Consider the following 24,502-nt stretch of genomic DNA (forward strand, 5'->3'; position numbering starts at 1 on the left):
TCCCATCACCTTCTTCCAAGTCCACCTGAACAGTGCACATGGCCACAGTAGCTAATGCTGCCGCCACCTGTCATCAGAGGCATTCCCCAGGCCTGGTCAATGAACCAGGCAAAACTGGCCTTAGTCTTTAAAACTGATGTGAAAGAGTAAGCCCAGGGTCTAGCAAATGAACCATGGTGGTTGAATGAGGGAAACACACACACACACACCACTCCCCTTCTCTCTTCCCTTCATCTCCAGGGCGCGGCCTCAGATCAGAGCAGTTCTGGATGGGATGGGACCCACAGTTCTCCTTCACGCGGTAACCCTTGGTGACGTCATGTAGACGGTGGTTTTGTTGTGTGGTATGCCAGGGCCTTTTGAACGTATTCACGCTGCTCAAATCAACTGAGGTTCCCATCCCCAATGACTCATTTGTCCACTAGTGGAATAATTAACCCACCACAGTGTTCGTGTTGAAAAGCATTGGGATTGATGCTTTAAAAGTCACCCAGGAACAAATACTGATCGAGTGTGCGGCATGCACTGGGTACACTTCAGGGCACTGGGGACTCAGTAGTGAGTAAAGCAATGTCCTTCCTTCATGGAGTTTATATTCTAGATAATATAAGTAAGCAAGTAAGCACATGTCACATGTGGATAAGTTCTATTAAGAAAGCTAAGGTGGAGTAAATGGCAAGAGAATGGTGTGTTGGGGAGAAGGGGTCTGTCTTAGATAAGGGGATCAGAGGACACCTCCTCCTGATGAGGTGACATGCGAACAGAAGCCTAGGGCAGTGGAGTGAGCCATGCAGTGGCTGGGCAAAGAGCGTTCCAGAGAGCAGAGGATGCAAAGGCCCTGAGGGAGAGCATAGTTGGGGTTTATGAAGAAGAGAGCGGAGACCAGGGCAACTGGGCCAAAACAAAGGGGGTGGGGAAGGAAAGGGGAGGACCATAGTGATGGTCTGGGGCCACAGCACTTGGGACCTTGTGATCTGCAGAACACCCCGTTCCTGGGGTTAGGGAAGCCAGGAGCGACCCCTTCTGTTTGAGTGTCAGATTCCTCCCATAATGACCTTGGCACCATTAACTCCAGTGGGCTCATGGTCAGACCAGAATCCACTCCAAATCTGTGTTTGCTTTTCCTTGTTTTCATTATATCTCCTTTGAGCAAGAGCCTTTGTATCTGTCCTCTGTAAATACAAGAGCTGCTCGAGCAAAGGAGTCATGTGCCACGATGTCAGAAGGAATGGAGCGGGGAGGGTATCGCAAGAGAGAAGGGTTAGAGACACATTTTCTCACCAGTGGAGCTATGAGCACCCAATGCCTCATTTCAAAAAACAAAAAAACATTGGGGAAAGGAAAGGAGGATGGGGCAAGATAGGGGTAGGGGATTAAGAAGTACAAACTACAATGCATAAAATAAATAAGCTATAATGATATACTGTATGGCACAGGGAATTATAGCCATTATTTTAGAATAACTTTAAATGGAGTATAATCTATGAAATATTGAATTACTATTTTGTACACTTGAAACTAATATAACATTGTAAATCAACTATACTTCAATTTTAAAAATTGATAGTATTTATCAATTTTAAAATTGATAAATAAAAAAATAACTGCTGCAAACATGAATGATATCTCTGGCAAATCTTCTTTCCATGTTTATTAAGAAGTAGCACCTATTCAGTTCATCAGCACTTGGTTATGTACTGGTCTTCAGAGGAAGCACCATCTCCTTCCAGACTTGACTCCATGGCTCCCTGCATCCGTTCTGCATGCAGGTTGAAGGAGGGCCTCTAAAATATACAATATATCCCTAGATTCAGGAAAGTTTTAGTGGGCTGTGCACTGGTCAGCACCGGTCCCATTGGCCAGGAGGGCCAGGCTGATCACATGGGTAAAGAGTGGGGATAGGGGACTTCCCTGGTGGTCCAGTGGTTAAGATTTCGCCTTCCAGTGCAGGGGGTGTGGGTTCGATCCCTGGTCGGGGAGCTAAGATCCCACATGCCTTGCGGCAAAAAACCAAAACATAAAACAGAAGCAATATTGTAACAAATTCAATAAAGACTTTAAAAGTGGTCCACATCAAAAAAAATTAAAGAGTGGGGATACCCCCACTGCACAACTAGCCCAGGTCCAGTTCTGGGAGCCACACCTCCAGGGAGACATTGGAAAACTCAAATGTCCAGAAAAGAATGACCAGATGGTGAAAAGTCTGGAAACCTCATCATATGAGAAATGATTAAAGAAACTGGGCACGTTTAGCTGATAACAAAAAGCTCAGAAGGCCATTAGTTCTCCAATATTTGAAGGGCTCTCACGTAAGCCCTACTGTGTAAGTGAGGCCAATGGAACATGTCTCTGTGAGGCAAATACCGACTCACATGAATAATAGGATCTTCAAGCTGGAAGGAAATTTTGTGGTTACTCAGTTCAAGTTTTTCATTTCTCAGGTGGAAGACTGAGGCCCGAAGAGACTGTTACTCCCTAGAATCACATACCTAGTCAGTGGCAGTCAATCAGAATTAGCTTTAGGTTATCTAAATCAACCCAGCCCCTTACTCTGCCCCATACTCCCAGGGAAGAACTTCATAACAAAAGGAGAAATCCAAATATGAAGTGAGCTGTTCCAATGAAGGTGCTTAATCAGAAACCATCTCAGAGCAATGCTATAGATCAGAGAATTTTCAGACTAGGTGGGAAGTTGCATTAGATCAGGAATGACAAATATGTGGTACATATATCCAGACTTCCACCTTCCATGACCACGTCGAACGTGGAGAACTAATTATGACACAATTTTCCCACTGAGTTCACAACACTCAAGTAACTCTGACCAATTGATTGAAGCGGGAAGCCAAGATGCTATTCCTGCCCTAGACAATCCGCAAGATCCTTCCAGCGCTAAGAACGGATTATAGGGCTTCCCTGGTGGCGCAGTGGTTGAGAGTCCGCCTGCCGATGCAGGGGACACGGGTTCGTGCCCCGGTCCGGGAGGATCCCACATGCCGCGGGGCGGCTGGGCCCGTGAGCCATGGCCGCTGGGTCTGCGCGCCCGGAGCCTGTGCTCCGCCACGGGAGAGGCCACAACAGTGAGAGGCCCGCGTACCAAAAAAAAAAAAAATATATATATATATATGTATTTAAGAACAATGGGAAACTATTTTTGGATGCAAGCAACAGAAACCAACTCTGGTTCTAACTAAAGTGGGAAAAAGAATTTATTAGAAATTCGTGGGTAGCTCAGTGTCGTAGTCAGCTTAAGCTGCTATAAAAGAATATGATATTCTAGGTGGCTTACAAACACCAGAAATTGATTTCTCATGTTTCTGGAGGCTGGGAAGTGCAAGATCAAGGCAACAGCAGATTCGGTGTCTGGTGAGAGCCAGACTTCCTGGTTCATAGACAGCTGTCTTCTTGCTGTGTCCTCACATGGCAGAAGGGGCAAGGGAGCTCTCTGGGGTCTGTTTTTAGGGGCACTAATTCTATTCCTGAGGACTCCATCCTCAGGACCTAATCACCTCCCAAAGATCTCACCTCCAAATATCATCACACTGGGAATTAGGTTTCAGCATATGAATTTTGGGGAACATAAATATTCAGTCTATAGCACTTAGAGAACCAAAGAAAACCCTGACCAACCAGGCCTTGGGAAGAACAAAGCCTGGTGGCCCTGGGGAATGCAAGCCTCAGGCCCCTTCCTTAGGGGCCACTGTGGGATAAATCTCTGTTTTCTGTTCCCATGTTACTCACTGAAGATTAAAACTCTCAACAAAAGATGGAGCTGGCCTTAGCTCTGGGGCAAAGGGCCAGTTACTCCTATGCTACCAAGTTCTGGTATGAAACTCGAATAGTGGGCTTCCCTGGTGGCGCAGTGGTTAAGAATCTGCCTGCCAATGCAAGGGACACAGATTCGAGCCCTGGCCCAGGAAGATCCCACATGCCGCGGAGCAACTAAGCCCGTGCGCCACAGCTACTGAGCCTGAGCTCTAGAGCCCGCAAGCCACAACTACTGAGCCCACGTGCCACAACTACTGAAGCCTATGCACCTAGAGCCCGTGCTCCCCAGCAAGAGAAGCCACGACAATGAGAAGCCCGCACACCGCAACAAAGAGTAGCCCCTGCTCACCCCAACTAAAGAAAGCCCGCACACAGCAACGAAGACCCAACACAGCCAATAAATAAATAAATAAATAAAATTTATATTAAAAAAAAGAAACTCCAATAGTCCAAAATTTCTGAATCCAAATCTAGACTTCCAGGCCATTTGGAAGGTATATGTGTCAAAGTAGGAGGACAGGACATGTTTTATGTAACAGTTTGTTAGCCTGATTTATCATTACAAAAGTTAAGGGCAGGCCTGAATATGGGGACCCCTCTCCCTGGACTTTTTTCTGTCATGAGTCCCATCCACCTCCTGAACCTGAGACCCTCCCCCTGCCGTCCCATGATGAAGAGCAAGCCCCCAGCTCACACTGCAGACCAGAATCAAACTGTTCTGGAATCAAACGGGGGACAACAGCCCCCTGATTCCCTGCAGGACTGAGCCGTGCATCTCCAGCATTCATCATTCAGCGTGTCTCTTGCAGGCAGCTACCGTGGCCAGAGACACAGGGAATACAGCTGTGAGTAGGGCAGATGGGGCTCTGCACCCAGGAAGCTTGCTATCTAGTTGGAGAGAGCAGCATGAAACAAATACACACAACGATGTAATTAAAATTGTGCTAAGCTTTAGAGAGGAAAAGGACTGAAAATTGTGAGCAAGAATAATGAGGGAGCAAAATATAGCTGTTGCAGGGCAACCCCAATGGCTCCTCTGAGGAGGGATGTTCCCGCTGAGACTAGCAGGGACAGTAGTTAGTAAAGCAAAGTAGGGAGGACTGCTATGCTGAGGATGAGCGTGCTGGGAAGACCTTCCGGAAAGACCTTGGCATATACGAACGTCTGAAGGAAGATCCCCATGGTCAGAGTTTAATGAGCAAGGGGGGCCCTGGGAGGAGAAAACAGCAGAGGTCAGATCATGCAGGGTCTGGTAGGACATGGTAAGATTTAAATTTTAATTCTAAATGTAAACGGAGGCCACTGAAGAGTTTTAAGAAGGGAAATGATATGATCAGACTTGCACTTTTGAAAGCTCGCTCTGGGGGCTGTGTGGAGAATGGATTGATGCGGGGAGAGTGTGAAAGCAGGAAGATGAAGTTAGTGCAGGGATCCTGACAAGACACGGTGATAGCTTTGAACTGAGGTGCGCGAGGGCGGGGGCGGGGTGAAGAAGTGGATGATTCGAGAAATACCTAGGAGCTAGACTAGACAGGACTTTTAGTTATGGGAAGGGGGGTCTGGGCGGGGTCAGGAATGACACTGGGGCGTCTGACCTGAGTAACTAAGCAGGTGGAGGTGCCGCTTACCCAAACTGGAAATACAGAAAGAAGGGCAAGTTTCAGGGGGAAGTTAAAAGTTAATTGGCCCTTAATTATCGGGGAACGGGACTTTAAAAGGAACAAGACATTTGGAGGCTGAACAATGTATTGGGTGGCATCATATGAAAATGGTCATTATTATACGTTAAAAAATGCTCAAATATAGGCGATATCATACGACCCAAACTAATAATTTAAATGTAAATCGATTTAAGGAAGAGAAGCCATCGATCCCTCTGCCCCAGTCCACTCCCACCCAGGACAGCTGTTTCATGCCTGTAACCAGTTAAGTTCTTACATTCAGCTCCAGAATTACATTCTAGACCCCCCAACATGAACCTGAGGTTGAAAGGGCTGCAAGACAGCTCGGGCAGAGGGGTTCTCCCACAGCACCCTCAGCGCCAACTGCCCCAGCAGATCCTGTCCTGGTCAGTTTCTCAGCCACCTGGCCTGAATCCTGCCTAGTCACCCCAGAGAGCCCCTAAACATTCAGGACCCGAGGTTAATAATGGTGGGGCACACTAGAGCTGCCTCTCTGGCCATGAGGGGCTGTCCTTGACCCCAACACCCTCTGAATGCAACCCACACCCTCAGCATTCAGAGTCCCACCTAGTTGTCCAGGTGGAGCCCCGATGCTGTCTCAGGAGAGCCTTTCCAAGCAGAGGCCGTGTCATGGTCAGACAGAGAAGAGCAGCACATCAGTCACTCGAAAGGAGTCATCGTCAGACACCATGATTGTCCCATAGAGATAGGTCTCACCAGCCAGGTCAGAGGCCCTGGGCCTCTCTCTGAGGCATCCTTTCGTGGGGGGACTTCAAGAGGAGCCGCCTCAGGGTCAGGCTGGCTGGGGAAAGGAGAGTCGTCGGCTATGCCTTGCTGGACGGTAAGGAGGGTGCAGCTTCCTGGGAATGGAAACCCGTGCCTGCCAGCAGGGGGCTCTCAGCCACAGAGCTGGAGGAGCGCTAAAGCAGAGACTATCTGGCTACTCAGTGCTCTGGACTGGGAATGTTTCTTATTCTTCCAAAGTGCCAATGGGTACTTAGGGGAGGGGAGGGCAGGGCTGAGAGTCAGAGGCAGTGAGGCAGCATGAATCAGGGCCTTGGGGTGGCGGTGTTCTCAGGCCAGCAGAGGAGTGTACTAGTGGTCTGCTGTGTCCCATCCCTTGAAGCTGTGGTCATCTAGCCATCACTGACTGCAGTGAACATCCTCTCCACTGACACACAGCCTCCTGTGAGACAGTCCAAGCACCCGGTTTGAGGGACACCCAAACATCCCATCACCAAGTTCCCTCTTTGCCTCGGGGACCAACATAGCTTAAAGGCTGCCCTCAGAGCACAGCCTCATTTCTGGAGGACTGAGTCATCTGAGTCCCTTACGCTAAAGAGAAGAGGAGGGTCAGGTAAGTCCCGGGAAGATAGAGAGGAAGTTGGAGTTCCGGACAGATGAGGCTTCATGGTCACTTTCAGTGAAAGAAATAAGGGCCCTCAGACTGGACCGTGGAGAAGGACACACCTCCCTTCACGCTCACCCCTACCCCTTAGTGGGGAGCATACCAGCTGACACACACACCTCACCTCCCCTCTCCCCCAACCCCACCCTGGGAGGCCTTAAGATGGAGGTGACTCAGCAATTAGCAGCCCCATCTCACACCCTCCATTCCAGACAGGCCCAGATTTTGTCTGTCCCTGAACCTAACAAGCTCATGCACTTTGCCCCTTTTTGCAGGCTCTTCCCCTACCTCTCAGCCTAAAATATACTGTTTATCCACCTTGTTCTCCAATCAAATTTTCAAAGCCCAGCCCTAGGCACTCCTCCTCCCAGAAGACTTCCCTCAAGGAATCTCACAGCATCACCTCTCCTAGCCTTGCATGAAGCTGAATCAACAATCATGCGAATCATTCTTTAATTTTTCCAAATGGATTAATGGTCTCCCTAGGGAGGCTGGGAGCTCCTGGAAGGATCAGGTTTAATCCTGCAGTCCTACCACAGACACGCAGTAAGTGCATCGCCAAACATACTTGTGAACTAAATGGTTGATGCAGAAGTTGGGGACATAGAGGTGGAAGACACGTGACCATGTTTCAGACATCCCCTCAGTGAGGAAGCCAAAAGTCTCCGGTTGGGAGATTCTATATCACCCCGGCTTCTCTGTTGAGACAAAGTGTAGGTGAACAAGGGAGGAAACAGGGAGATCCGTTGAGACACTGCTGCTGTAATCCATGCAAGAGATGATGGTGGCTGGGAGCCGTTAGGTGGCAGTGGTGGAGGAGCGGATGTTCAGATTCTGGATCTACGCAAGGTATAGCCAACAGGACTTCCTAACAGATTGGATGTTGTGGGGAGAGTGGTGAGAGAAAGAAAGGTATTAAAGAAGGACAGAGTGGCCATCAACTGCAGTGGGCAAGGCAGTGGGGGCAGTAGCTTTGGGGAAGACCAGGGGCAGGGTTTGGGGCATGCTGAGTTTGAGGTGTCTGTTACACATCGAAGCAGTTATGGGAGTGTGCAATGTGGGAGAGAGGCCTGGCCTGGGTGCATAAATTCGGGTTTTGTAGGCATATCCATTTTATTTACTTATTTATGTATTTGGGGGTACACTATTTTTTTTTTTTTTTTTTTGCGGTATGCAGACCTCTCACTGCCGTGGCCTCTCCCATGGTGGAGCACAGGCTCCGGATGCACAGGCTTAGCGGCCATGGCTCACGGGCCCAGCCACTCCACGGCACGTGGGATCTTCCCGGACCGGGGCACGAACCCACGTCCCCTGCATCGGCAGGCAGACTCTCAACCACTGCGCCACCAGGGAAGCCCAATTTTTTTTTATTAACATTTAAATTTCAAACAATGAGCTCAAGCTTATACTGGCCTTACATTTAGATTTGATATAAAGATCAATGGACAGGCAGCTTTGAGGGTACAATGTATTCAACAACTAGAGACAACCTAGGGTGTGGTATAACTATATATACTCAGGAGCACAAGTATAGGGACAAGCCATGTAATTGAAGGGAAAACCTCAGCCATTCAGGACTAAACACAGGTCCTTGGGCATATCGATTTTAGCTGGGTGGATAGATAGAAAGGTGGGGGGCCAGGTAGGAGATGATTCCCATCCTCATTCCTCACTTTTTCCGACTGAGTGTTCCATTCCTGGAACGGCTGATGGGTATTGAAAGGAAGGAATCCGATTTCCCCACAGGAACAATGTTATCATAGCAGATTAGGCTCCTGCCCAAGAACCTGTTGCTCAGTTTTTTAATGGCAGTGATCAGAAGATGGTATTTCCCCAAGTCCTTAATATACCAAATGGAAAGCCTTCATGCTGTACAGGAAAGAGCTTCCTAAGGAGCCTGTTAGTCAAAGGAACAGGGGCACCTTGAGCTGCTCAGTAGAGCCATGCCTGGAGTGTCCACTTGCCCCAGTCCAAGGGAGGCCTGGAGCTTCAGTGGGAGCTTTCCCAGGTCCTGCATGACTCTGCTCATTGGCTGCCAGGCCCTTTCAGGGAGGGCAGTTTTCACATGTACATTTGAGAAGGATCTGGGGGGATATGTGTGGCTTTGTCCGCCATGTGCCACTGAAGTCATTACGGGCATTGGCTATTGTCACCCTAAGTTAGGAGAGGAGTATTTAGTCCAATCTTTATCCATCACACTAAGTTTAGGGAAGGTCAGCTCATGAAGAGATTCTGAACTCTCGAAGGGAGTAGATGTTGAGAAAAGAGGTGACACAGCCCTGCCCTCAGTGGAAGCCTAGTCTGATGGATATAAGAGGACGACAGGACATTCCCAGGACAGGGCAAAGATCACAAAGTAAACACCACTTCCCCTTATCTGGGAGCAGGGTAGAGACTAATCATGAAACAGGATACGGCCAGGCCACCTTTCTGAAGAACGGATGCTGGGTGAGAAAGAGGATATGAGAGGGGGAGAGAGAGTTACAGGCAAGGAAAACAGCCTTGAGCAAGGGGCTGAGTCCCGCTGGGGGCTGGGTCTGGAGTCGGGGTTGGGAGCTGAATTGAATCCCAGCATCTGCGGAGCCAAGGAGATGAGCAAGTTCAGGCGGGTCAGGGCAGGAAGGGGAGGGGCCACAGGCTGCAGGTGGCATCCAGGCAGAAGAACGGGAGGTGCCCTGACCAAGGGCATCTGTAGGGCCTGATAGGCAGCAAGTGGGGCCTGTCGTCACTGAAGGAGCTCAGTTCCAAGGTGGAACTGATTCCCCCAAAAACGTTGAAGAAAATCTCTGTGCCCTCAGCTGGGAGGGTCTCTCCTCAGCTTTGGGAGAGCTGTGTGGAGACCCTGCTGGAGGGGCTGTCAGGTCAGTGCTCCATGGGGTGCTGCAGTGGGCACTGGGCCCAGTGGGCACACCCTGGTCCAAGGAGGGGCCTTGAGAATTCTCGCAGCTCATCCTCATGCCTGGCTCCGGACCCTGCCGAGCTTGTGTTTCAGGTGCTTCCTGTTATTATTAGTATCACCATTACTAAAGAGGACTGTCATCAATATTAATACATGCACGTGCCTCCCAGGATTCAGAAGCAAGGCCTGGTTCTCCTACTTTTCTAGTTGCTGCTTCCTGGGCTGCTTGACTCATCCCCCAGGTGGTGAGCCATCCCCAAATTCAATCCTAAGGCTTCATTCTCCTCACTCCCTCCCTGCCTTGGACCTCCCACTGCCTCAGCCTCCACCCCCCACCCCTGTGTGGTTAGATCTCTGCCTCCAGGCCTGCCCTCCTCTGGGAGATGAAACTACATTGAAGACTAGGGACTTGGGATCAACCATTCGCAGAGCCCCTACTATGTACCAGGCTCTGTAATAAGCACGTCACACAAAACAGCCCTATTACTATTCCATTTTAAAGATGAAGAAATTAAGGCTTTGGGAGCTTAATAATAACAAGAAATCTACGTTTGTCTGAATCCAAAACTGAGGACTTTTCTTTTGCATATGTGGGCATGACTAAATCACAAATATTTAGTACAAGTTTTCTTCCTCCCTCTTTTCCTTCTTTTCTCCCCAAGACACCCAGCATGGGCCCACCATCACCTCAAACTCAGCCACTATAAAAATGAGCTCGAAAGCTTCACTCCATCCTCCTCTGCTCAATGACCTGCCTTTGTCAAGGGCTTCAGTCTCCTCCTTAACAGTGTCCCATCCTGCTGTCCTTCTAAAATATAACCAGAAAAAATAAATTAATAAAAATATAAATTAAAAAAAATAAATAAAATAAAATACACCTGGGAAGACTGCTGAGGGCAATGGCCACAGAAGGGTGGCAGAAGACTATGTTGTCCTCTTCTCACTGGCAGGCACAAAGACCATGCCCATGCTTTTCCACCATCTCCCTGCCTGTACAGTTCCACATCTCTCAACGTTCTTTCCCTTTGCCATGTTTTTCCTCATCTAACTGCAAGGAACTGAATGGAGACAATTTTGTTCCCGTACACCAGGAATAAATGAAATGATTCCTCCAGGTGGGCTGGATAGACAAAGAGCGTAAACTCCAGAGACTCACCTGAGGCTCCCTTGGAGCAGAGGCTACAGGGATAAACCTCCAGACAGGTTGCTGCTTAAGTTGTGACTCTGGGTAATGAATTCTCAAAACTCCTTTGTTTCTAGTGAAGCATGGAAAAAAAAAAAAATTAATCCCTCCCCAGAGTCACACAATGTGACTGGGCCTAGAGTAACTGAAAGGTAACAGGGCAGCAAGGATAGTTATTCTACTAGGAGCACAGAAGAAAAATCACCGGGATTCCATACAGTCATGCTCTTGAGAATTTCAGGTTTAAGAGAAGATGACTAGAGAATTACTTCCTAAAACCTAAGCAAGAGGACTAGAGAAGGAACTGAGTCAAGAAGGACTCCGAATGTCCCTTGAGTAGATTTTCCAGGGTTGGATGCCCTGGGAGACCCATTCACGGAAATTCTGTGGATGCCAAGTTAGGTTTCTGATGGTTACCAAGGACATATAAATTATCTGAATAAGTTTTCATCGACCAGAGGAACTAGGATTCAGTTTCCGCAAGGCTGGGACACAAAAAGGCAGAACTAGGAAGTGGGATGAAGACAACTGACTTGGTGCTGTCTGTGTCTCTCTGGAAAAATGAGAAAAATCAAGACTGAACTTAAGATTCCCTCTCTATTTATTTATTTATTTTTGGCCGTGTTGGGTCTTTGCTGCTGCGCGCAGGTTTTCTCTAGTTGCAGCGAGCTGGGGCTACTCTTCGTTGCAGTGTGCGGGCTTCTCATTGCAGTGGCTTCTCTCGTTGCGGAGCACGGGCTCTAGGCGTGCGGGCTTCAGTAGTTGTGGCATGTGGGCTCAGTAGTTGTGGCTTGTGGGCTCTAGAGCGCAGGCTCAGTAATTGTGGCGCACGGGCTTGGTTGCTCCGCGGCAGGTGGGATCTTCCCTGACCAGGGCTCGAACCCGTGTCCCCTGCATTGGCAGGTGGATTCTTAACCACTGCGCCACCAGGGAAGCCCCAAGATTCCCTCTCTTGAAGCAACATTTGTGTACACAGCCTTCTGCCTGCCTGGGGACGTGGTCTGCCTAAGTTTTGCAAGCCAATCATTAAATGCTGCCATTATTAAAATTTAAACTATATCAATTTACAATTAAGTGAATTCTTCTGAGACACAGGAGATAAGTACTCAAAATTCATGCCTTCCTAATTAGTTTCTATAGTTCCTGATTGTCTCAGGTCTTGAGGTTATTTACTTCCGCAGGGATGGTGTGTTACTGCACATTTCTCACGATTCCACACCAGGACATCACGCTGGTAGCCTGAAAGCAGCCATGATAGGAGAATTTTATTCAGGGAAATAGCACATGATACACATCAGGGCTTCCCAGCCCCCTATACCCTCAACCTCGCTCCCAAAGCCACTGGTAAACATTTACCACCAGAAATTTTTCTCCTCTAACACTGACAAGATTTCACGCAGGAGAAATGAAAAAAGGTCAAGGTGTCCTTGAAGCAAAACCTTAGAAGCAGAAACTTCCCTCCCTCCTCACCCAGAGGTGATAAGTGCAGTGATAATTTATTTAGGGATTCGGGAACTCCCCTGGCTTCTCTGTTGAGTCACCCTGCCAAAAGTTGTTTGCAGAGTCTCTCTAAAATCTCTTACGGCTCTTTAATGAGCTTTTCTTGCCAGAGCCTCGCTGTTCTCACCTTTCAAAGGAAGGCTAAGTCTGAGCCCAGCTCCCTGGTTGCTAGAATGGGGAAGATGATGTCATTCAACACAACCTGTACAGCTCTGTCCCTCACCTCCTTGCAGAAAGCTGAGCTGGAGGCTCCTCAGACTGGGAGAGCCCTCCCCAAGTCACCCTATTCAATCCCCTGCCTTAGGGCAAAAGTGTGCCAGGCCCAGCGCCCTGCTTGAAGCTCTAACTTTTTTTTTTTTTTTTTTTTGCGGTACGCGGGCCTCTCACTATTGTGGCTTCTCCCGTTGCAGAGCACAGGCTCCGGATGCGCAGGCCCAGCGGCCATGGCTCACGGGCCCAGCCGCTCCGCGGTATGTGGGATCTTCCCAGATCGGGGCACGAACCCAGGTCCCCTGCATCGGCAGGTGGACTCTCAACCACTGCGCCACCAGGGAAGCCCAAAAGCTCTAACTATTTACGAACAAATCATCCTATAGGTGCTCATAAATGTTTCCAAATAAATGAGGGGATGGATGGTTCCTGCAGTTCTGTTCCCCTCACTGCTTAATCCCTTTACCCACTGTATCCCCATCCATCCTCAATAATCCCCACCTCCCCGCCCTCACTCCAAGACGTTTGTTCCTGGCTCCCTCTGTCCCATCATCATCTCCACTTTCTCTTCCCAAGCTCTATCAAGGCAGAACCAGAGATGCCATCACGCTTTTGCAAATAACCAAGCCAACCAGAAGGGTTTCCTAGTTATGTACAACCAAGCATGGTTTGGGGGCTTCCTCTGTCAACAAACTCTGAGGTCCATCCATACCCCACACTTCACCTGGCCACAGGGTAGAAGCAGAAAGAATTAGGAAGCCCAGCTTCTCCTCAAGAGAAGAAGAGACAAAAAGAAAAGGAAATGCCTGGGCTCTCAACAGGCAGATAGCAACAGGGCAGAGGCAGGTAGAACAGAGTGACCTTCAAGTACTATGCTCTTCAGAAGACCCTCAACCCCTAGACTAGGCATCGGTCCATTTTTTTGCCTGTTGCAGTCATCCTGTATGGAATACAGCCACTTGGTCCACTAGAGGCAGCTGAATTGGAAATGTGACGCTTAGGGCTCCCTAAGAGTAGAACTTGGACCAAGGGATAAAAACTATGTGGGGTCCAAAATTGGGTTGAAAAGGAGAAATATGGATATATCTCTGACCGTCAGAGGCCAAATGGACTGCTTTGAGAGGTAGTGAGATGCCACTGCAGGTATTCAAGAAGAGGTCTTTTGTCAAGAAAATATCTTTTGTCAGGCATGCAGTAGAAGGAATCCAAATGTCAAAGAAAAAGCCTGATGTCCCAGAGTCAGACATGCCTGGATCAAAACCTGTTATTACATTTGTGGCCTTGGTTAAGATAACTAGATCCTCTGAGCCTCAGTTTCTTCATCTGTATAATGGATACTGCACCTCACAGGATTAAAGTAAGGATTAAATTAGACAAAACATGGGAAAGTACCTGGAATTCAGAGGGTGCCCAAAAAATGTCAATCCCCCTTCCATTAAAAAAGGGACTAGGTTAGATGCATTTGGTCTTTCTACCCCCAGAGTATGACTCTGAAACCCTTCCCGGTTTTTGAGAAGGATGGCATACATCTGGGAGAGATAAGGAAGTCAAGATTTCGTAGGTAAGGAGAGAAGGAAGGACGATGCTGAGAATGGTCAGGGGATATTCAGAGAGGTCATCCCTGCCAGTACCTTGTTTCCTTTCTTTTGATTTCTGGAATAAAAGAGAAAAGTGGGATTCTGGATTTAAAATCAAGCCTGAGGAGTCTCAGTTTCCCCATCTGCATAGGGAAGGAATAGGATTAGACAGCCCCTTCCAGCTCTAACTGTTCCCGATCTAAGGAGGGGGAGGGGGGAAATGGTGCAGAAATGATGCGGGACGACAGAGGGAGCAACGCCCCCCCCCCCATCCCTGAGCAGGGCCCACCACCCTGACCCCATGCCCAACCCGCCGTGGAACCACAGTCACCTCAGTCTCGAGTCTTACATTTTCTTTATTGTGCTAACACTGCCGTCTCGGAGCTCAGGCCTCACACGCACAGTTCAGCCCAGACCCCCACCCACCCGGCCCCCGGGTCTCTCTGCCTTGGCTGGGGACACCTGGTCTCCGGCCTCCAGCGCTCTCGGACACTTCCTCCTCCCTCCTTCTGCCCGAGCCTCAGGGCCGCGGGGATGCGGAGAGGGCCGAGATGGTCTCTATTCCCTCCCCCTCCCCCTCCCACTTTAGGGGAGGAGGCGCAGCCGCCCAACTCCGCTCCCGAGGGAAACTCTTCCAGGCCCCCTGCCGCCAGGCGGCCCTAGGCAGGCGAGGTCGGCGCCGGCCCGAGCGCGTCCCCAGGTGCAGGCAAAGAGCCCGCACCCTCCTCCTGGCCGGGCAGGAGCCGGGCGCCGCGCGCTCACACCAGGAGGCCATCCTTGCACGGCAGCGGCCCCTCGGCGGCGCAGGCGGCTGGCTCTGCACTCTGGACCTTGACGTAGACCCGGGACTGGTCCGCTTTGCAGTCTAGAGCGGCGGCGGCGGCGCTGGACCCCAGGGCCAAGTCCTCGGGGCCTTCGCAGTGAGGAGGCGCGTATTTGAGGCTCAGAGAGTGCCTGATCTTCTGCATTGGGTACCCCAAGATGTGGGTAACGCTGCTGCCGCGCCTTTTGGCCTTGCACCCGGGCGCCACGTCGTCCTCTCTGTGGAAAACAGCAGGCGCGCGGGTGAGCGGGCTCCTCCGCCGCGCGGCGTGGGCACGGCCTGGGCAGAGCTGGGGGCTCTTGGCAACCTCTCCTCTCCCGCGCCTCCCTCCGCCTCCCCTCGCCTCTCAACCTCAGCCTCGACCTACTCTTTTCTCTGCCTCTTCCTGGGCCAGCGACCCCGCAGGACTCCCGGGGGCACCATCCCCACCCTCCAGACAGGGCTTGTCCACACGTGTCCGGACAGCCCACGGTAGGCAGGCAGCCCCATCCAGGCGCCCTCCACTCCCCTTCTGAGCTTTTCGCAGGACCACCGGCTCGGATAGAGAGGTCACCTTGGAGATCCAGAAGGAGCTGCTTTCCCTGTCCTTTCCTTAACTAACCTTGACCTTGCCCACCCCCCTTCTCCTCACCTGCCTCTTAATCTTCTCCCTCTTTTCCTCCATACCCAGGGCATTGCAATCATTAGCACTGCTAGTCTTGCTCTATTTTTATTTCTAGTTTGTTTCTAATATAAGTTATTAGCGCTATTATTTATATTAATTAACTCTTCTTAAGTAAGCATGTCCAAGAGTTCTCACCGGTGCAATACAGGGGAAAAGTGAGAAAATACATACAGGCCCTGCCCTGCAGGAGCTTACAGTCTAGATAAGACAGACAGACAGGTGCAAAGACGGGAGGGAGATGGAGGGCAGGGAAGCAGAAGTGAAGACTGGACATGGGAAGGGGGAGAGAGAAAAAACATACGACGAGTGGCCGGTCAACATGCTGGGGTCCCAGCACTCCATGGCGATGGCAGGCAGGGTTGGGGTGGGGATCCCAGCCAGCCGGTGGCAGGCAGGGGTGAGAAGGGGCAGGGCGCCAGCCCCCTGCAGCACAGCAACAGGCATCAGATTTTACCTGATATCATTAGGCAAGTCGCAGCAGGCATTTCTGCGGACCTGGCTACGGCAGCAGAAGGCACCGCGGGGCCCCCTGCAGCAGCAGCGGACGAGCCCCCAGATGCCCAAAATCAGGCAGCCCAGCAAGAGTAAACAGCCCAGCACTACGCCAATGATTATTCCTATGTGCGCGACTCCTGGGGAGAGAAATAAAGATTAGTCAGGCTTTCTGCAGACTGACAGATGCCTGGCTAACCAGGAGTTGCAGGGGCAGGGTGTCTGTGGGAAAGAGGATGGGGGACCCAGGGGATCTCAGGGCCCCTGGACACACAGGGAGGAATATATGGAGAGATGCAAGTTAACCCCTCATGTCTGCATCTTTCTCCTAGGGCTTCCCAGCTGCCCCTGGCAGAGCTATGCACTGATGGCAGTGGGAAGGCAGAGCCAGTTGAGGCTCCAATATACAGCACAAGTTTCTCCAGTCCAACCCTCCCAGCCACGGGGCCTCCAGGGCCACTGCCCCTGCACCCACCTGAGACCTTCACCTCCACCACACATACGCTGTGGCCTGCATGGTTGGCCACTGTGCACTGGTACAGCCCATTATCCTTGTGGGAGAGATGCATCAACACCAGCTCACCGTGGCTCATGCCTGAAACTGAAGGAGCATCAGAGAGCTATGGTGAGGCCGAGGGGCCTGGTCTCTGAGAGCTTCACCCCAGCCTAGACCACTGCAGGGTGGGGCATGGAAGGAGGGAAGGGTGTGCGCACACACACAGGTCCACCCCACTCTCCAGGTGAGTCACCTTCTCCCTGCTGAAACAGAGAGGCAAGGAAGGGACCCTTTCCCAGCAACAGGAGAGAAACCATGAAATCACTCTGTGACCTTAGGGAAATATGTCCCCTCCCTGAGCCCTGGTCTCCTCATTTGTACAGCGAGTACAGGGTTACACCAGAGGAAGTCTAAGGTCTCTTCCAGCTCTGCTAGTCTTTGATTGTGAGTACTAGGCAGCTTCTGCCTGTGCCAGAAGCTTTATACACCTCATCCATTTAATCCGTACCTGCCCCTGGAAGATAGACATTATCATTCCCTTTTCATATACTGTAGAATGAAACTAAGGCACAGAGAGGTGAAGCCACTTGCCTGGGTCTTGTAGCCAGTTATGGTCCAGCCAGGATTCAAGCCCAGCTATACCTCAGACCATGCTCTTTCCAAATTAACCATACTGCTTTCAACGGACTCTCCCCTTTTGCCTCCTCTTCCCTCCATAGCAGCTTCTGGAACAGGCTCACAGGAGGGGTCTCCCACAGCGGTTTTATGTTTGACTTGGCGCCACTGATGAACCAGGGAAGCCCCAGCGGGACCCAACGTCCCAATCTTCCCCTCTCCCCGGGTCCCCTCACCTTGACTTATGGAGCTGAAGGACTCGTCGTAGGAGAACTCAGACTGGAAGGTGTCCTGGGACTGGTAGGAACTGGCACGGTAGGGGTGGGCGCTCCACCTGATCCTGTTCCACTTGTAGGTGAAAGGCGGGCTGCCCCCACTGACGAAGCACTTCAGCACCACGTCGTGGCCGTATGACATGTGGCCCTCAATCCAGCACTTGGGGTCCACAGGCCGTGCTGCAGGGGAGGGGGCAGTTGTGAGCCAGGGTCCAGCCAAGAGGCAGAGCCAAGCTCAGGGTGGCCAAGCCGCTCTTGGCTCTGACGTCTGGGGAAGAGGAGCTCAGAGGAGTTTGGTCATACCTATGACAGTGATGATGACCGTCCGGGTGGCCACGGTGGTCTTCTTCACCCGGCACTCATAGGTAGCTGCGTCGGATATCTGCAGGTTCGAGAGGTTGATAGAGGCATCGTACTGGCTGGGATCTGGGGCTGCAAAGTGGACCCTCTGCTGCAGATCGGGGAGGTCGCCATGGTTGGCCCTCTTGTCCCCGTAACTAAGGAACTGTGAAGAGAAGAAAACAGAGATGGTGAGACAGGGAGAGCCAAGGAAGGCCCTGTGGTTTGGCTGTCTTGGGCAATGCACTGAACTTTTCTGAGACTCCGCTTTCTCAGCTGAAAAATGGGAACAATGATGCCTGATCCACTGACTTTTAACAGAATGTGTGAGATCAGATGAGATCAAGCACTCTCTGCCTAACGTCTACCTTCCAGGGGCCTGTGAGGATTAAATGGGATGAGGTGTATAAAGCTGCTGGTACACAGAGCAGCTGACTGGTACTCAAAATCAAAGACTATCATCGGAGCTGGAAGTATATTGTCTGGGCCAGGACAGTGCCTCGTCTTCCCTTTGGAGTGGGGTGGGAGGAAGCTGACTCACTGGCTGACTTGATCGGTGATTACAGAGCTCCTCCCTGTTCCCTCATTCTCTGAGAAGTCTTGGGGGAAGTTCAAGGCCTCGGTTTTCTTATCTGCCCTGCTTTTCCCCTCAGGGTGCTGGCTGCCCAACAGGTAGATACCATGAAGTGTAGAGTAAGGGGAATCCTGTGCCCAGCACCTACCACTTTCTCCCGACGTGAGGGTTCTGGGTTGACCTGCATCCACTCAATGCCCAGCGCATCAGAACCAGAGTCCTCAGGGTCCAGGATGTAGGGGCAGTTCAGTCTCACGCTGTCACCTTCTGCCACGTTCAGGACTTCTTTTGCATTCCCACTGATCCGCACAGCGGGCGGCAGTGCTAGGACACAGGCAGGGCAGATGGGGTAAGGGGAGCAGGACCAGGGCTTGGGTGGCCAGCTTCAGCCCCCCTCCCTCCACCATTCCTGTCAGTGGCGACCCAGGGCTCAGTGAGGGTTCCACAACGAGGAGGGGCTGCTCTGATCGTGTGCATAGGTGTGTGCGTGAATTGATAGACGCATGTCTATGCAGACTTGTGTAAGCATGTCTCTATTGTACGATTGTGTAGGGTTGCATCTATACAGTTTGTATATATATATAGCTGTTAAGAATGCTTGTATGGGGGACTTCCCTGGTGGTCCAGTGGTTAAGACTTCGCCTTTCAATGCATTGGGTTCGGGTTTGATCCCTGGTCGGGGAGCTGAGATCCCACGTGTCTCGCGGCCAAGGAACCGCGACATAAACATAAAACAGAGTGATATTATAACAAATTCAATAAAGACTTTAAAAACAGTCCACATCAAAAAAATCTTAAAAAAAAAAAAGAATGCTTGTATGTTTGCACGATTGTGTATCCATGTATGGGTGTATACACATATGTACATTGCATGTTTACGAGTGTTTGTGGCTGCTTGTGTGTACTGTAGGGAGATTCACACACATGACCAGGTAGAGTGTCTGCTTATATATTTACATGACAGCGCGTGTGTGTGCATGTGTGTGCGTGTGTGTGTGTGTGTGTGTGTGTGTGTGTACAGGCACATGGAGCACATAGAGTTGTTAAGTGCTCTGATGGAAGAGGCTCGTTGGTTAAAAGCCACCTCTGTCTGGGCCAAGTGAGGTGATCGTGTCTAGAGGCAGGAGGATGGACACCGTGGCCCCTGGAGTCCCTTTCCAGCCCAAGGAGCAGGAGAATGCGTATGTCTCTGTGTGTCTGTGTATGACAGCGTGTGTCTCTGGCTGTATGCCCGTGTGACAGTGAGTGCCTGGCTGTGTAAGTGCTCTGAGTGATAGTGCGTGCCTGTGCGTGACTGTGACCGGGAGCCTAGCTGGGTCTGTGTGTGATAGTGAACGATGGTGCTGGGACCATGGCCACACGCATCTGTAGGACTGGTGAGCCTCGCGTGAAGGCGTGTGGCATTGTGCGCTTTGCGTCCTTCCCCTTGTGTGATCGTGTGGCCACCTCCACGTGCTCGCTCCAGTTGGGGCCCCTCCCGCTACTGCCAGCCTCAGTCGCACTGAGTCAGCCTGGGATGAAGAGCCAGGATCTGGAAGCTCAGGAGTGATCTCTCCCTCCCTAACCTGAAGCCCCAGGCAAGTGCTAGCCCCAACCGGTTGGACCCAGAGAGGAATATGAAGGTGGAGGTGTGCCCAGGGCCCCAACCCTGGCTGGGCCGGCAGCATGCCACCTCCCAGCCTCCTGCAGTCCTCCCTCTGCCGGCCCCTCCCCCAGCCTGGCTCACTCTCCTCCTGTGAGAGGCAGCAAGTCCTTTGGAGCCCCAGCCCTTGGTCTCAGCAACTCATCGTGCTCTGCCCTTCTCTGGCTCTCTCCTGGGACCACCTTCACACTTGGAGAGCATCTCACACACACAGTTGCACACTGTCACAGCCAAAGAGATCAACACATAGACACACTCTTATAAGCCTTCAAAATGCAGATACCTACCTATGCAGTCCCACCTTCTCACACACACACACTGTCGAATCCATACAGACACACATCTACACACAAACACAAGTGCGCATTAATCCAGAAGACACACCCGCTGTGCACACTTAGAGCCCCGCATGTGTATTCATGCAAGACCAGACATACCTGCAGAAGCTTAGTCTGGTTCTAGAGAGCCAGCAGGCACCCTTTCAACACCCCTAACAACTCAGGCATCACTGAACCTGCCCCTCGGAATCCTGGCTGGGCCGTCAGCCATGTCCTAACCCCCGCTAGGCTCCAGGTTAACCCAGAGCAGGCAGGCTAGCTGCTGGGGGCTTTAATGGGACCTGGTGATGCCTCCTCTAGCGCCAGGCCAAGCTAACACCAGCCCACTCCTGAGATAAGGATCCTGATGCCATCTGCCAGGTCCTGGGCTGTCACAAGGCAAACCAGGAATGAGCCAGAGCTCAGCAGAGAGCAGAGGCCCCACCCTGGAGAAGGACTGCCGAAAGCAACCCACAACAAGAGAATGGTCTCCATGCCCTGGGAGCCAGCCGGACAGGAAGGTAAGTATTCCGGGAAGGGGGCTTGAGAAGGAAGGACAGGCTGGAAGAGGGTGCCTCCACCCTGCACTAGGCAGAGTGTCTACCCTTGTCCCAGGCCAGGGAGCCTCACCCTAGCCTTTCCGTCTCCCTAAAAGCTTTCTCAACCTCCTGCCAAGGGTTCCAGCCTTTCTGCACCCCTCGCTCTCCTGAGGAAGTCGTCCCTGGTGTCTCACCTTCATTCCTCTTGCTGTGGCACTGAGGAAGTACTTCCAGGGCATGTGAGAGAAGAGAGAGGCTGGAGGGAGGGAAGAAGACCAGAGTGGGAGAGAGAGGTGGGCGCAGAGACTCGGAGGGAGGGAAGGAAATCACAACAGGCTCGCCAGGGAAGAGGGAGACACCTCAATAGTCATGTCTACTCTAAGTCTGTAAGTCCTTTGTGAATTTTTCAGCTTCCTCCAGAGCTCCTAACCCTCCCTCTGCAAATGAGGGAGGGGAAGAGAAGGGAGGGGAAGAAAAGGGAGGGGAGAAAAGGTGGCTCCCACAGAAGGGATTCGTGCATTATAACATTAAGACACACTATACACAGAGATGTCCCAGGTCCCCACAGCACAGCTCCTGAGTGAGCTCTGCCCGGCCAGCTCTTGCCAGACAGAGAGGGTGTTGCAGGCATCCTGCTAGAAATGCAGTCATTCACACATACTCGTACTCTCACACCAAGGCTGAAAATGCTCCTCCCTTCCTGAGCTCCTCCCCCAGGCCCCTTTAGCCTGAACCCAGACCCCCAGGAGGGTCTCAGAGCCATTTCCAGCAATGCCCACCCAGATGGGCCCTTGCTGGGACTTGCTCCATCCCAGGCAGGCAGCCATGATGTCCAATCCTGAGCCCTGCCCTCCAGACGTGCCCCAGGGAGGGGGCTCTGGGAGTTGCCCTCCACACCCTCCCAGGCTTATTCGAGAGGGGGTGGGTGCTACCCTGGAACTCTCACAGCACAGGGGCCCTGAGCAGAGGTCTCAGGCCCCGGCTCTCCCTGGCCCACTCACACTCCACCAGCCTGAGGCTCTGCCCTCTCAAGGCAAGCAGGGTTGGGGGAGAGGCCCTCCTGCTGGAAGCACAGAGACCCATGGAAAGGGAATCTTTCCCAGGCTCTTCCTCAACCCCCAGCCAGCTTTGCTGCTCACCTGCCCCTCCTACCCCACCCCCAGCTCCCCCAGTAACTCAGGGCGAGCCCTATGCTCCCATTCACAACATGTGCGTACACGTATGAGCCCCACACGTTCACAGACACCATGAAGAACCATACAAGAACATGTGCCCCAAACCTTCAGGTGCAGGGCTCTCCTGGGGAGAGGCCCCCTTGACAACAGCCAAACCCCGGTAGCAGCAGGGCAAGGGTGAGAAGACATCTCAGTCCACCTTCCAGGTTCCTCTGTGAGCCCTTCGCTGCCCTTTTCCTGCCCATCCGGCATCATGCAGGCCCCCCCTGCCCCTCCCCAGCCCCATACCTGGGCTCAGGCACACGAGCAGAAGGTGGAATGCTCCATGGACTCTCATGTCTCTAGGCTCAGCGTTTCGTCCTCCTGGGCTGGGATCCCTGGGGCCAGCGGTGTTGTAGGGACCAGTAGACGGAGGGAGAGCTGAGGGCCCAGATGCTACCTGGAGTGGCAGGAAGGTGCAGTGAGGGCCCGGCTGGGGAGCGGCCAGTTATTACTATGGCAGGGGGGGGCCTGGTCCCCGCCTTGGGGAGGAGTCCCAGGAGCCCTAATTAGCAGGGTGACACAGTGGCTTACAAAGGAGTTACCCAGCCCTTCCCCACACTCTTCCCTATGCTGACAGTAGCGCAAGACAGCCAACGGGACATGTAATTAGGCACCTGTTAAACATCCACTTCCTCCTGGCCCCAGCCTCGGGGTGACGACAGTTGCCCAATTTTACAGTGTCCACGGGGCTCCCCTCACCACACATTTACTGCCTCCTTCCCCAGGGGAAATGGAGAAGAGGAAGGAGAAGCCAAGCTGGGGATGGAAGGGTGGTCAGGCCTTGAAGGGCTCACACTGACCCCAGGACACTGGTGTCTGACATGCCCGCCCAGCGCAGGCTCCAGCATTTCAAACTGCGGTCCCCTCCTCCTATCCCTGACCCTCCAGACCCCCTCCCATCCAGTCTGTGGGAAAGGGCACCAGGGAAGGGGTCACTGGGGCTGGAAGGGAGGTCCCGGATGATGAAAGGGCCCCAAGACTTCAAAGGGAGTCAGGCCTCCTGATCTGAAAGAAGGAGGGAAGGGGTGTGTAGGGGAACAGGGTCTTCGCCTGGTTGCCCCCTCTGTAGCTGTGCCCCCCACCCATACCTGACGTGAGGTCACCTCCAGGTGCAGGGGATCCCTGGGATCTGGGGGTGTTACAGGGGATCCAGACCCCCATCTCCCACACAGATCTAAAACCAGTTCAGTGAGGCCTGAGAGGAGAGGGACCAGGGTGTGTGGAGTGAGTGAGGTGAGTGGACAGGAAGAATAGCGCCAGGAGGGCCAGGAAAGGGGTGTGCCCGAGTGCCCGTATACCCCTCACCAGGATGTGTCCTTGCATCTTTGTTGAGGAGCGCCAAGCCCCTCTACGTGCCCCTCTTTTAGGAATCGCTTGGTGCCCTGGCTTCTATGCACAGGAAGGGAAACCAAGAACCTCAGAACCTGGACTGGCATCAGGTGACTAAGCCATCACAGTTCTGGGCAGGTTGGAGCTGGGGTGGGGAGGTCCTGCTGGGCAGAGGGAGAAGATGGAGGGCCAGCCCTTGCTCATTGGTCCAGGGGGTCCCAGAACAGGCCTTGGGCCTCCCCTGGATTCCAGGACTGCCCCATAAACAGTGGTAGGGGTCTGGTCATGAGTTGCCTTGTTCAACAGCTCAGCCCTCTCAAAGGAATCAAGGGCCTGCCCTCGTCGCTGACAGATGCACAAGAAGGGTGGGGGGGCTCAGGATGCTGCCAGGGCCCACCCCCGGGAAAAAATAAGACAGAACAATAAGGAAGCACAAGGACTCCATGCATCTCTGCATTCCAGCCCCCCAGCTGCACTCCCAACAATAACAGGGTGCTCTGGGACCCACAAAATGTACACAGTGAAGATCCTTATTTCCTAATTTATTTTGAGGATTATGGGGTTGCCCTGCGCACTCTGGAGAGCAGGGATCATTATCCCCACTTCACAGATGGGGAAACAGAAGCCTGGAGAAACATGAGGATTCAGCACAGGTGATGCTGCTGGGGCCTAAGTGGGGGGTATGCAGGCGTCCTGACTCTCAATCCAGAGTACACCAAGAAAAGGGCATGGTGACCCTGTGTGTTACCAGACCCACCCATGGGGAAAGTCAGTGATGGGTGCAGGGGTGAACAGGTGGGACCAGGAAGAGGGAGTCTGAAAAGAGAGGAGTGAGTTCGTGATTCCATTACTCTGAAGTATAAGGCTGGAGTTTAACTGGGTTCTGGATTTTAGCTGATGTTAGAGTTGGAGTGAAGCCTGGAGCTGGGATTAAGGTTGGCATTAGTTAGGTG

At 52.1% G+C, this 24,502-nt stretch overlaps 1 protein-coding gene across 2 annotated transcripts; it reads right to left on the reverse strand.

The window, feature by feature from the left end:
- Positions 1-1,638: 1,638 nt before the first annotated feature.
- Positions 1,639-22,634, reverse strand: VSIG8 (V-set and immunoglobulin domain containing 8). 2 transcript variants are annotated; one of them, XM_067728294.1, is made up of 8 exons: positions 22,467-22,634; positions 18,654-18,829; positions 17,896-18,097; positions 17,554-17,772; positions 16,682-16,807; positions 16,169-16,346; positions 14,282-15,268; positions 11,524-12,179 (listed from the first exon to the last, which is right to left on the reverse strand). In XM_067728294.1, exons 1-7 carry the CDS (start codon positions 22,513-22,515, stop codon positions 14,986-14,988), a joined length of 1,233 nt encoding a protein of 410 aa, XP_067584395.1. In that variant the 5' UTR covers positions 22,516-22,634; the 3' UTR covers positions 11,524-12,179; positions 14,282-14,985. The 2 variants fall into 2 exon arrangements, with proteins under 2 accessions (XP_067584397.1, XP_067584395.1); XM_067728296.1 differs by lacking the exons at positions 11,524-12,179; positions 14,282-15,268 and adding an exon at positions 1,639-1,784.
- Positions 22,635-24,502: the final 1,868 nt, after the last annotated feature.

The sequence above is a fragment of the Pseudorca crassidens genome, chromosome 2 (assembly GCF_039906515.1).
Source record: "Pseudorca crassidens isolate mPseCra1 chromosome 2, mPseCra1.hap1, whole genome shotgun sequence".
Classification (NCBI taxonomy): domain Eukaryota; kingdom Metazoa; phylum Chordata; class Mammalia; order Artiodactyla; family Delphinidae; genus Pseudorca; species Pseudorca crassidens.